The sequence below is a fragment of the Propithecus coquereli genome, unplaced genomic scaffold (assembly GCF_000956105.1).
Source record: "Propithecus coquereli isolate 6110/MARCELLA unplaced genomic scaffold, Pcoq_1.0 Scaffold47, whole genome shotgun sequence".
NCBI classification, from domain to species: Eukaryota; Metazoa; Chordata; class Mammalia; order Primates; family Indriidae; genus Propithecus; species Propithecus coquereli.
Window position 1 is genome coordinate 5,741,660 of NW_012150507.1, and position 12,384 is coordinate 5,754,043.

Genomic DNA, 12,384 nt, shown 5'->3' on the forward strand with positions numbered 1-12,384 from the left:
AGTTGTCTGGCTAATTTTTTCTATTTTTAGTAGAGATGGGGTCTCGCTCTTGCTCAGGCTGGTCTTGAACTCCTGACCTCAAGTGATCCTCCCGCCTCAGCCCCCCATAGTGCTAGGATTACAGGCGTGAGCCACCACACCCAGCCTTCTGCTGGTTATTTCTATTTTTGTCTGCAAATCAATGAAGGTCTTCCCATCCTAAAATGTCTTTCCTCAATCTATTATGCTTTCTCTGTTCCTTCACCACATCCATAAAGAATAGTCTTTACTTGCTGCCCCACCTTTTCATTTTTCTCACTAAAATTGATTTGTGCATGTGCAGAAAAGAGTTAACATAGCAGGCCAAAGGTCTTTAGATGGGCCTGCTTGTAAGGTTGGCCCTTGGCTGGAGCCTGGGAACCTGGCTTTTGAAAAATTCTCTGCTTTTCAGATAACACCATTTTGCCTGCTAAAGCATTAAATACCTCCTTTCTTTCTGGCAGTCTGGAATTTTGATACTTATGCCTGGTCTGTGTGCTTATATGACCTGCCCCTAATAAAAATCCTTAGAGTCTGAGTCTGTAAGTGGGCTTCTCTGGGCAGAAAACTGCATAAAACATAGGAAGCCTGTGTATAGATCCCTTCAGTCTCCATGTGATATCTTTTCCCCTTGCTGATTTCACTGTGTATCCTTTCTCTATAATAAACTATAACCTCTGAGTCCTGCGAGGCCTAGTGAATTACCTAATGTGTGGACAGTTGTGGGACTTCTGAAAGTGTCCTTCATTGCCACCCTCAATTAAAACTGCTCTCAAAAGTTTTGCATTCATTAAATCTAGTAGCCTTTCCTTAGTCTATAATATCTATTGACAATACTCTTGCTTCCAGAAACTCTTCTTCTTTGGATTCCGTAAGACAGATTTACCCTGGCGCTCCTCACACCTCGTCTATTCATTCAACATTTACTGAATGCCTGTACATGCCAGGCATTGTACTACATACACATTTAGTGAATCAAACAGTTATGGTGCAGCATATGGTCTAGTGGGAGATGACAAAAAGCAGACGGTACAAGCCGAGAATAGTACTGTGACATGAGTGATTAAAAAGGGAGATGCACTTCAGTAGGGTGGTCTGTGTAGAGAGTATTGAAACAGGAAAGCCTGCTTGGTAAAGAACAAGAAGCAGTCCATTATGGCAGAGAATAGCATGTGCAAATGCTTAGAAAAACTGCTTGGCATCTTCCAGGAATTGGAAAAGGACCCTGATGTGGCTGCAGCACCATGAGAAGTGGGAGAGCAGAGAAGATGAGGTTGGAGGGTAACAAGGTCCTGGTCAGTCAGAGCTCTGAAGGTCATGTTTAGAACTTTAAATTTTATTTTATTGGGAAGCCAAGTGACAGATGTCTTTTAAAAACATCATTGTTTTTGGATTAAGGAGGTATAAAAAGAAGGGGGGAGCCTATTACTACAGTGATGTAGGTGAAAGATAATGGTGACCTAGGTCTGAATGATGGCTGGGGAGATGGAAAGAAGTGATGGACTTTGAAATAGGGAGTTCCGCAAGGTTTTAACCTCAATTTTCTTATCTTTCCCCTCTCCTTTGGTGATTATCTCAACTCCCATAACTATCATGTCTGTGTGGAAGACTCTAACCCTATGACCCTACCTGATGTGAGCCACTGTTTCAACTTTTCAAAGGAATAATGATTACATTTCAGAAATTTAAATAGGTCTGGAGCCATAATGCCTCTGTCACTTACTATCAGTGTGATCTTGGACCCCAGGTTTTTCACTTCTCTGTGCCTCAATTTCTTCATTTGTAAAATGGTGTTAATACAGTACTTACCTCATGGGTTGTTGTACTATATAAGTTAATAGACAAAATAACTTGGGGCACTAGTTGGCACATACAAAATGACTGATCAATCAGATCCACCTGCAGGACTCCATGACTCCTCTGCCTTTATACGTCCCAAGTGGAACTGCTTCCAGCACCTGATCTAATAATACTTCTTTCACCTGACAAATCCATTTGTATTAATGACACTCAATAGAGATTCCAAACCACAGCCACATTTGACTCCTTGCTCTCAATTCCCTTGCCACACTCCAAGTAGAAAACTAAAATTAGAGATTGCTACTATTATTTTTACTTCTATCTGCACATAAGGTCAAAGTATGGCCTCTTTTATTTGTTCATCAACAAATATTAAAATTGAGTACCTATTATGAGAGCCAAAGTTCTAGCCAAGGTACTAGGTTCCTATTATATTCTAATCTTTTGTCCTTCAATTAAAATTTCTGCCATTTGATTTACGAAGGACTATATTTGAACTTCATCAATAGTCTATTGATAGAAAATGAACAGAAATTCCCTCTAAGTAATCAAAGTGGAGTTTCAAAAGATCCTCAGTAAGCAAAACAAATGAGACCACTGAAAAATATCTAAGCACACTCTAGTATTTCAAGGTTACCGACCATACCATTTCAACTGTGGGTGCAAAAAGGTTTCAAGGGCAGTGATATCAAAGCTTTGGATTAAGGAAAATAGTGCAAACTATCCAACTCAAGGTTGGCAGTAACATTAGACAATCCTGCACTACATCTGTATGCCTTTTGAATGTTACTGAAATAGGTGGCATCTATTAATAGTATACTTATTTAGGTTCCGATTTTGAGTATCAAATATTAAATTAACTGACTTCTGAAGTTGTTCCTTTTCAGGGAAATGTAATTATAATTGGTTTTGGAACTCATCTTCTCTTCTGGGTCAAGATGGTCTAAATTCTGCAGACATCAAGGTCTGATAGAAGATTAGGTAGCTACATAGGGAATCACAACATGAAGGTAAAGATAATACAGACACAAGCTGTGCCCTTAAGGCACATAATCATGTAAAACTGGATGATACTAAATTTATTGTAAATGTAGTGGCAAATACACTGAGAATCATCATCATTAAAAAGGAATTAGAAAATTACACATGTTTAAAGTATGTGCTTTTTTTCCCCCACCACCTTTACATTAATGACCAGTACCAACATTTTAAGTTATGAAATACTTAATGGGATGTCCATTTTCACATAATTTCATGAGTGCATCTTCATCTTAATTTTTAAAGCAGTTCACCATGAATTTTAGTTTCAATTAATATTCTCTGTTTTTATTAATTCCGTAATGATTTGTAGAATCTTGTCATCTGAGTGGAAGAAAAAAAAATACCATGATTAACTGCAACACTGGCTAATTTTCCAATGCATACACGTGTAAATAAGAGGTATACTTCATGAAGATTTTCTTAAATTAGAATACAAAATTAACACCAGCAATATTCACTATAAAACTAGAGATGCCTACAAAACATTTTTAGCCCTACAAATATTTTAATTACCACTACAGTTATATTACACCCACTTCAACAAAAACTTAACATTCTGAAAAAAGTTAATATCTGAGTATGTATAGGTTAAGGCCTAAAGAGATCCTAGGATACAAATTGTTACTTCTTTATAAGGAATTATTTCTTTAAAAATTCCTTTAAGACAAGAAATTTCCCAATTTTTTCACCTGCTTAAAATATACTGAAGGCTCTATTGACTCTTCAGTGTTTTTGAAGAGTATGGCAGGATTTTCAAAGTATGTGCATGGAGGAAAGAACTGTTATCAGATGTTTCTCCACAAAGGAAACAAAATTTTCTAACAGGGAAGTGCTCTCAGACAGGTGTCAATGGGGAAATGATGGACCTCTTCACACAACAAACGAATCAAACACCAATTGATTTGACAAACAGAGCAATAGAGGTTGCGTTATTTGCTAAGGAAGTTTTGTTGACAGAGCTTCTACTTTTCAACAGTTGCTCTGAAATTGTGACTTCCTAAGAACCTCATAACCACTCTTTAGATAGTTATCAGGGCTGTAAGACTGAAATTCTACATTTGTATTAGATAATAGAATGCTCTGGGTTTCAAGGGTTACAATGGGAATTTTGATAAACAGGCCCATGACCTGACACTCAGGTTCTTGGGGGCTACCCCCTAGTTGCATTAGGGGGAAGAAAAAGTGGGGAGGGGAGAAGGTCTCTCTTCTGAAGTGGAACAATGGCAGGTCTAGAAAGAACTATGATTTTTAATTTGAGGAAGAGCAAGAGAGTAAAAGAAAGCACAAGAGCAACTTTAGTTACTTCTTTTTCAAAAGTCTGGCATTCTATCACAACTTTTCTTTATTAAGTCCACTAACAGAGGACACTAATGTACTTCATCCTCCCTCCCAAGTCAGAAGTATACATAACATCCAAGGGTAAGTTTTGCTTTCTGTCTCTCTTTTTTTTCTTTCCCTGTCCTGAAATAATGCAAGCATGCTTTCCCTTTTATGGCAAAGGGAAATACTTAAATCATTTAAAAAATTCATTTTAATTTATTTAAAAGTCGAGGTTCAATCTATCTTTTATATTATGTAACTCTTTCTAATGTTAAAGTTGTAATGCACAAAGCTCCCTAAGAAAAGAGCCCACAGGTCTTACTATATCAAGACCTGATCTCAGTTTCCAGCAGTACAGGAAAATCAATACAGTTCAATGCTTATATATTCACATCCAGTTATACAAATAAACACAGAGTATGGGGCTTCAAAGTAGCAGCACAAGATCAGTAGCTCCCCAACCTGCCTAACTGAGAATTAACTGAGGATACTTTAAGTACAATCATACTGAGTACAAGCACAATCATAAAAGCAGGAAAACCAAATTTAAGTGCTTCCTGATGCGATGCAATGGGAAGAATACAGCACCAACTAGAAAACACTCCTTTCCCTCAAAACCTGATTTTAATCAAGCCTGCAGATATAACTACCAAGTTTATAGGAAATAGAAGAAACAGAGAACACGTTAAAGCGTGAGGATGCAACCAACGAAATCCAAATGTGGGGCATTTTACTGAAAACCCAGTTTATTAAAAATAATAAAATGCATTTAAGAAGGGGGGTAGTTGTAGAGAAGTGTTACAGAATAAAAGATTAATAATGTAGCCATAGGCCTATCCTATAGAGGAGATCAATATGTCTATGGTAGGTCTTCAGACCTTGTACTTTTTTACAACTGCCAGGATGATTCGGATGATTTGGCAAGTCTGAGAAATACTGCAAAATGAAAATCAGGTGTCCACTTCAGATTTCTGTTGAAGGATAATGTATTTATTTTATACAGACCGATAGCTCTGCATTTGTGAGAAATGTATGGTAGAAAACATGCTAGGATAAACCTCACAGAAAATCCCTAATTCTTTCATACATATAAATAATTTTTAGAGACAGAGTCTCACTATGTTGCCCAGGCTAGACTTGAACTCCTGGGATCAAGTGATCCTCCCAAGAAGCAGGGACTATAAGGTGTGAAGATGAAGCTGGTTTTATTTGTCATTTATTTTTTTATTTTTAAATAATAACTACCAATTTACCAGGATGCTTGTAAGTAGCAAAGTTAATATGTTCAATTTTTTTAACCTTTTTTCCACCATAAAATGGCCAGAAGTTCAGAAATGAAGTTTAGAAGAGATAGGAGTAAACTAAATGAATCTTAGGAGGATAATTAGCTTGTGAATAATCACAAATTACCTGAGTTTGATGGAATTCAGAAAATAGATTTTATTAAAACAATTTTTAATCACATGGAATTTAAGATTTCAATGTGCTATAGTACACTCCAATGTTTCCCAAAAAAATCACAACTTCTAGAATCAGTTTTTCTCTTAGAAAGTTTTCCCACACATTAATACATATATGTATGTGTACCTATGTATACACATGCACATATACATACACATATACTGTCTTTCACCTATATTACAATCAAACACTTACTTTCAAGGGACATCTTTGGATTTTCAAGCTTTTTTCTTAAAACAGAATCAATGAGAACTCTTAGCTGCTTGAAAATGACAGCTATCTTTACAGGGGCCTGTTGAGAGGAGATGTAAAATTGGACAAAGTTAACCCAGGACAGTGTGAATGTGTTTAAATAAATCAAGGCAAGCGTATATCCCTTCCAATTTGCCATAGCACATCTTGATTTTAATATAAAACACAATGGGGAAAATAGAGACAAATTATTTCTGGTAGCTAAGCTATGTAAACCTCTTGATTTCCTTATTAAATGTAGTAACTCTTACTAAAATAAAGCAACTGTTAATTCTACTGTTTTATTCTCTTATATCAACTCTGGAAGTTAAGACTGCAGTTTTGGGGAGGGAAAATTTTTTAAACAGCTTTATTGAGGTATAACTTACAAACCATAAAAATTCACTCACTGTTAAGTGTCCAATTTCAATGACTTTTAGCAAATTTATAGAGTTGTACAACTATTACCACAATCCAGTTATAGAACATTTATACCATCCTAGTTTTTTTGCACAAACTGCATATGTTTTTTAAGTTGCATTTAAAATTCACCTCTCCAATTCTAGATAAAAAGCTATCATGGTATAATATGTTAATAAAAGATTTCACACTGTGCTTGAGTGTCTGTTTATAGAAAAGAAATTATAGAAATTCTCTAACAAGGTTGTTAGGATATTATATTTGAGATAATCCATAAAGTTAACTATTGAAGTACCCAATACATAGTAAGTTAGAATTGTTATTGATGATTATAATTTGTAATAGCAATATAGTTTTGTTTTTTTTTGGAGACAGAGTCTCGCTCTGTTGCCTGGGCTAGAGTGAGGTGGCCCAATCATAGTTCACTGCAACCTCAAACTCCTGGACTCAAATAATCCTTCCTGCCTCAGCCTCCCAAGTAGCTGGGACTATAGGCATGCATCACCACACCTGGTTAATTTTGGGTTTTTTTTGGTGGGGAGGGGTAGAGATGGGGTCTCACTATTGCCCAGGCTGGTCTCGAACTCCTGGCCTCAAGTGATCCTCCCACCTCAGCCTCCTAAAGTGCTAGGATTTCAGGCAAAAGCCACTGTGCCCAGTCTAATTTTTTTTTTTAAGAGATGGGGTCTTGCTATATTGCCCAGGCTGGCCTCAAACCCCTGGGCTCAAGTAAGTAGATGGGACTACAGGTGCGTGACACCACAACCAGCACATAATAGCAATATAATTTGATTTTCAAATTTTAACAGATTTAAAACCATATAGGCATGACAAAATAAGGAAGTCTTCTACCTTAAGTCATATTATAGTAAGAAATTATGCAACTCTAATAAAATTTTAAAAATTCTACCTCAGTGGTATTAGAAGTTGAAAATTTTTAGTAATCCATAAAATCAGTTGTACTATGTACCTGAAAATAGATCCAGCCATCAATAGAAAGAAGACGTTCTCGGTGTTGAACTTCTATATCACCACCAAAAAGTAAAACTGGAAAAGGGGTTATTAAGGTAGTTTCCCTCAAATATACTCTGGCATACCTTACCTACATAGGAAAAAAAGGGGGAGGGGAAAGAACTTCAAAGTCTAAAAATATAATAAATTCATTTATCTTTTTTATGTAAGCATTTTTCTATAATTTGTTATTCTATATTTTAAGCCATAGGTTTTTGTAAAGCTATGTGTTTTCATTCTCTTATGTGCACAATTTGTCCATTTTATAACTGCTATTACTACCTGTGGAATTATACTATGAAAATGCATTTTAAATATTATTTGTGAGGCTGAATTATATGCCTTGAACATAAATGAAACTAGGTACTAAAGCAATTTTATAATGCTTTATAATGATCTTAAATAATGTTAAAATGAACTTATGGTTACATTTCCAAATTTCTGGTTTCTAGACCAGTGTTCAGCTGTGACCATCTGTCAGTAATTTCTCATGTTTTCCACTTAACTTTGATGATATGTTGGGTGCTTGAAATTATGTTACTTTAAAGGTCAAGAAACATAATGGAGGTACTCTTTTAGTAAAGGGAGAAGAAATATGTTTCAATTTGACACGTTTCCTTTTCTTCTCCTACTGCCTTAAAAATGAGTGAATGAGATAACCAACAAAAATCCAAAATATGAAGAAGAGAAAATGCCATCTTAACCTTCACTGTATGTTAAAATCTAAGAAAATGGAGTGGCAATGCAGTTATAATTCAAAGGTTAGCTGTTTCAATTGTAATCTATAAATATTTGCTATTAAATTATCTTAGGTGATACTGTGACTCAAACTGTTGCTGAATCATCCACAGTTCTACCCCATCCAATTTTCTCCTTATTTGGAAACAGCACATAAAACTTGTCTTTTTTTTTTTCACTTTTGAGATGTGAGCATCTTTAGTAAAATATTCAGGGAATTAATACATTATTAATTAATGTATTAATGTATTAATTAATGTATTAATACATTATTAGCCAACAGCTATTTGCTATTTTTCTCTTTAATCCAAGTAGAAAAGATGATGGTCAGAGTAGAAACCCTTTTTTTTTTTTTTTTTTTTTTAACGGAGACAGGGTCTCATTCTGTCACGCGGACTGGTGTGCCTGATCGTAGCTCACTATAGCCTCAAACTCCTGGGCTCAAGGGATCCTCCTGCCCAACCTCCCATTACAGGTGTATGCCCCCATACCTGGCTAATTTTTAAAATTTTTTTGAAGAGAGATGGGGGGTCTCACTTTGTTGCCTAGGCTGATCTCAAACTCCTGTCCTCAAGCGATCCTCCTGCCCCAGCCTCCTAAAGTGCTGGGATTACAAGCATGAGCCACTGCACCTGGCCTTTGTTTTTTTTATTTAAGAGAAATAAGCATTTTTTTGTTTGTTTGAGAAACTATGTGCATCTTGATTTCAGATATGAACAAAAATGAACTGCTCAATTTGAAAACCAAATAAAATACTTGTTAGGGCATCCTAACTTGTTATGAATGACTTCTAGAATAATGCCCTGAATACTGGAATTTAAAAATGAGTACTTTACCTTCTCTTGGTATAAAAGCCATCCATAGGTTTGCAAATCTCTATTTACTGAGGATGGATGTACTTGTGCTTTGCCTTGGGCTGTCTCCACAATGCAAGCCAATTTTTCTGTAACATCGACTGACTTTGTATAGATTATCTTCCCCACATTGTCATACAGTCCAGCAGCCAATACAGCTTTAAGAAGGGCAATTTCTTGGAAAGAGAGGGTCTGTGAGGCTCTGTTTCCTTCCCAGCTGGTAGAAGTTGTGGAAGATGAAAAACCCGCCGCCTTAACCAACTTTATTAACTCCTGCTTTACATCCTAGATTAATTTATGTTAAAAAGAGAAATAATCATAATTGATTAAAATAGAGAAATTTCCAAATAACTTTGCAGTTTATATTATTATTTCCTATAAAAACTGACAGGATGCCAATTATTTAGTTAACTATAACCCAAACTAGATTAGGGAAGAAAAATAAGATATTGGGAAGTCAAGAATTGGAGTCAGCTGTTCTCCCCACCCCAAGACTTGAAATGCCAAACATAAGACTGTCTAAAATGTGAGAGCAATAAAAATGTGTCTAGAAACATTTTCATTCACTACATCTACTTCAATAGTAGCTCTTTTTTGGGACATTTTTACTCAGTGAGAATGGTCAATACTGAGAAAGAATTACAGAAAAATCTTGATCCTAGGCTGCAAGTATCTTCTTCATTTGCCTCTAGGAATCTCACCTTAATTTCTTAAAGAACACTGACAAAGTTTATTAATGGCAACTTCATTAATCTAAAATTGTCGCCTAAAATATTTTTCTACCTTTAGTAGTGGCGATCAGCAAAACTATAGGAAGGATGAGTATTTTTCAAAGTACACAGGATAAAAGCAATTAAAAGGTGACATTTACATTAAGGATATCCTTTAGGTTTTTGGTTTGGGTCTTAAGGGACTTTGATTCCAGGGGAGGAAAGACCAAACAGACAGCTGCTGTAACACCACAGGGTTGGCAAAGACATCTAAAACATTGCACCCCAGAGGAGGTGAAGAAAAGCCTCACAGAAGGAAGCAAGTAGAAGGCAATTTGGAGGTTGGAGGGAGCTAGAGAGGGGACAAAGGAGAAAGTACTATATTGAAGACATAGACACCTCTGGGTCAACTGACTGGGATTTCCACATCTTGAATCCCAATCAGTTGGCCCAGAGGTGGCTATGTCTTCAATTTAGCCCTTTGTTTTGAGAAAAACAAAGTTCATTCTAGTTAGAGAATTTTAAATCACAAAAAGTAGTAGGTTAAATTTTAGGGGAAAAAATATTTTTAACCTTTTAAAATATGAGTATAGAATAGAGGAATTATGTGAGAGATATATTAACTTTATTTTCTATGCTTTAATAGCATATCTATATTATACATCATTGCCCTTTAAAGAAATGTCAATAAAAACATAAAGATCATGTTTGTGAAGGAGCACTGCTTCTCACAATCACTTGTCTTTACATTTTAACTACACTTCTACTGTCTGTTTTCCCAGAAATAATCCTGGATATGAATGGCAATCTGAGTGATGGGCAAAGCGATCTTGTTTCCCTTTCTAAAATCAGACTGATAAACTTGGTCATAACCAGCCACAGTGTATGATGCCTTGGATGCCTTTTCATAACTAGCCATCCCACACTGTAACCAAGTAGCTGGTCAATATTTAGGAACATATAAAAGAATTTCATTAAAAGGAATCAGGGCTCTTTGGATAAATGACTGATTCCAAGCCTGGAGTATAAAATGCACACTAAGCCTGAACATCTTGTCATACCCAAAGCAAGGAAGCCATCAGAGTTTGCTAAGGTTATGTGAAAAGGACTCAGGAGCCAACTTGAAGGGGCTCTCACTTTCCAAGCAAGGGACAATCTGAGTTTTTGTTTTTTTTTTTTTGAGACAGAGTCTCACTGTGTTGCCCGGGCTAGAGTGCCGTGGCGTCATCCTAGCTCCCAGCAACCTCAAACTCCTGGGCTCAAGCGATCCTCCTGCCTCAGCCTCCCGAGTAGCTGGGACTATAGGCATGCGCCACCATGCCCGGCTAGTTTTTTCTATATATTTTTAGTTGTCCAATTAATTTCTTTCTATTTTTAGTAGAGACGGGGTCTCGCTCTTGCTCAGGCTGGTTTCGAACTCCTGAGCTCAAACAATCCGCCCGCCTCGGCCTCCCAGAGAGCTAGGATTACAGGCGTGAGCCACCGTGCCTGGCCGACAATCTGAGTTTTAAAAAATTAACATTCATAGAGAACTGAAACACATCAAATATATTTAAATCAATAAGCTTATAATGATTTTTATAAAAACAACATTCATTGATGACCTGTGGAGATGTTTAGGAATCAACTCATTATGAAAACTGCTAAATAAAAGGAAAGAATCAAACATTTATCCTAATTTTCTTGTGTAAACGATACCTTGGGGTATTCAAATATTGATAAGGGAAAAGTTCTTTATAAATAATTGTAGCTAAAAATCAGATAGTATCACCATTTTTCAACCGCAATGAAACAACGGGTCTGAGTGTTAAACCATTATATGAAAAGTCAATGGGGAATTTTATAGTGGATGAATCTAGCTGACCCCACTGAGAAATTTGAACATTACAAAAAGGGAGAAAATTCCAAAAGAAAAAGAAAAAAAATGAACATGAATTGGATTAAACCCTTTTGATATAAACACCAATTTACAGGCAATATAGGGCACAGAAGAACATGCTAAACAATGTCACAAGGACACAAACAGCCATCTCCAGAATGTAGGAAACTCTATAGGACAATTTACCTGGTTTCTTCAAAAAATAAATGGCAAATAGGAAAAAAATGAGAGGGGGTAACTATAGATTGAGATTTAAGGGACACATCAACCAAATTTAATATGTGGGCCTAGTCTGGATCATTATTTGAACTAGCTGTTTAAAAAAAATAGTTATGAGATAATTGAAGATATTTAAGCATTGTCAGTATATTTTAATAATATTAAGGAATTTTTTTTTTTTTAGGTGTGGTAAGGTTAAAGAAAAATGAATCCTATACTTCAGAGACACATAATAATCTGATACCTTGGATTTGCTTCAAATTACTCTAGAAAGCAGAGAGTTGAATAAGGCAAGTATAAAATAAAACAAGATAGACCACAAGCTGATGACTATGGAAGTGGGAAATGGGTGTCTGAAAGTCCATTATACTATTCTGTCTACTTTATGTACGTTTGAAATTTTCTATAATTAAAGAAAAATAACCAAATTTCAGAGTTGAGAAGAACTGCAGATTATCCCTCTTCAACTCATTTTTTTAAATGAAAAACTGAGACTTAAAAAGATTAAGATAGATTAACACTATCTTTTTCCTAAGATAGTGTTATTTTTATGAAATCATGTTATCTCTTTTTAATTATTTCTTAAAGGAAGTCAAGAATTGGAGTCAGCTGTTCTCCCCACCCCAAGACTTGAAATGCCAAACATAAGACTGTCTAAAATGTGAGAGCAATAAAAATGTGT

The 12,384-nt window shown here is 35.8% G+C and overlaps 1 protein-coding gene across 1 annotated transcript in view; it reads right to left on the reverse strand.

Annotated features, from left to right (window-relative positions):
- Nucleotides 1-2,885: 2,885 nt before the first annotated feature.
- DHX29 (DEAH (Asp-Glu-Ala-His) box polypeptide 29) overlaps nucleotides 2,886-12,384 on the reverse strand; it is a 52,344-nt gene continuing 42,845 nt past the window's right edge. The window contains exons 22-25 of the mRNA XM_012655265.1: nucleotides 8,877-9,179; nucleotides 7,262-7,393; nucleotides 5,836-5,932; nucleotides 2,886-3,180 (exon numbers count right to left, since the gene is read on the reverse strand). Coding sequence (XP_012510719.1) covers nucleotides 3,125-3,180; nucleotides 5,836-5,932; nucleotides 7,262-7,393; nucleotides 8,877-9,179 — 588 coding nt within the window. The 3' untranslated portion in view covers nucleotides 2,886-3,124. The remainder of the gene's footprint in view (nucleotides 3,181-5,835; nucleotides 5,933-7,261; nucleotides 7,394-8,876; nucleotides 9,180-12,384) is intronic.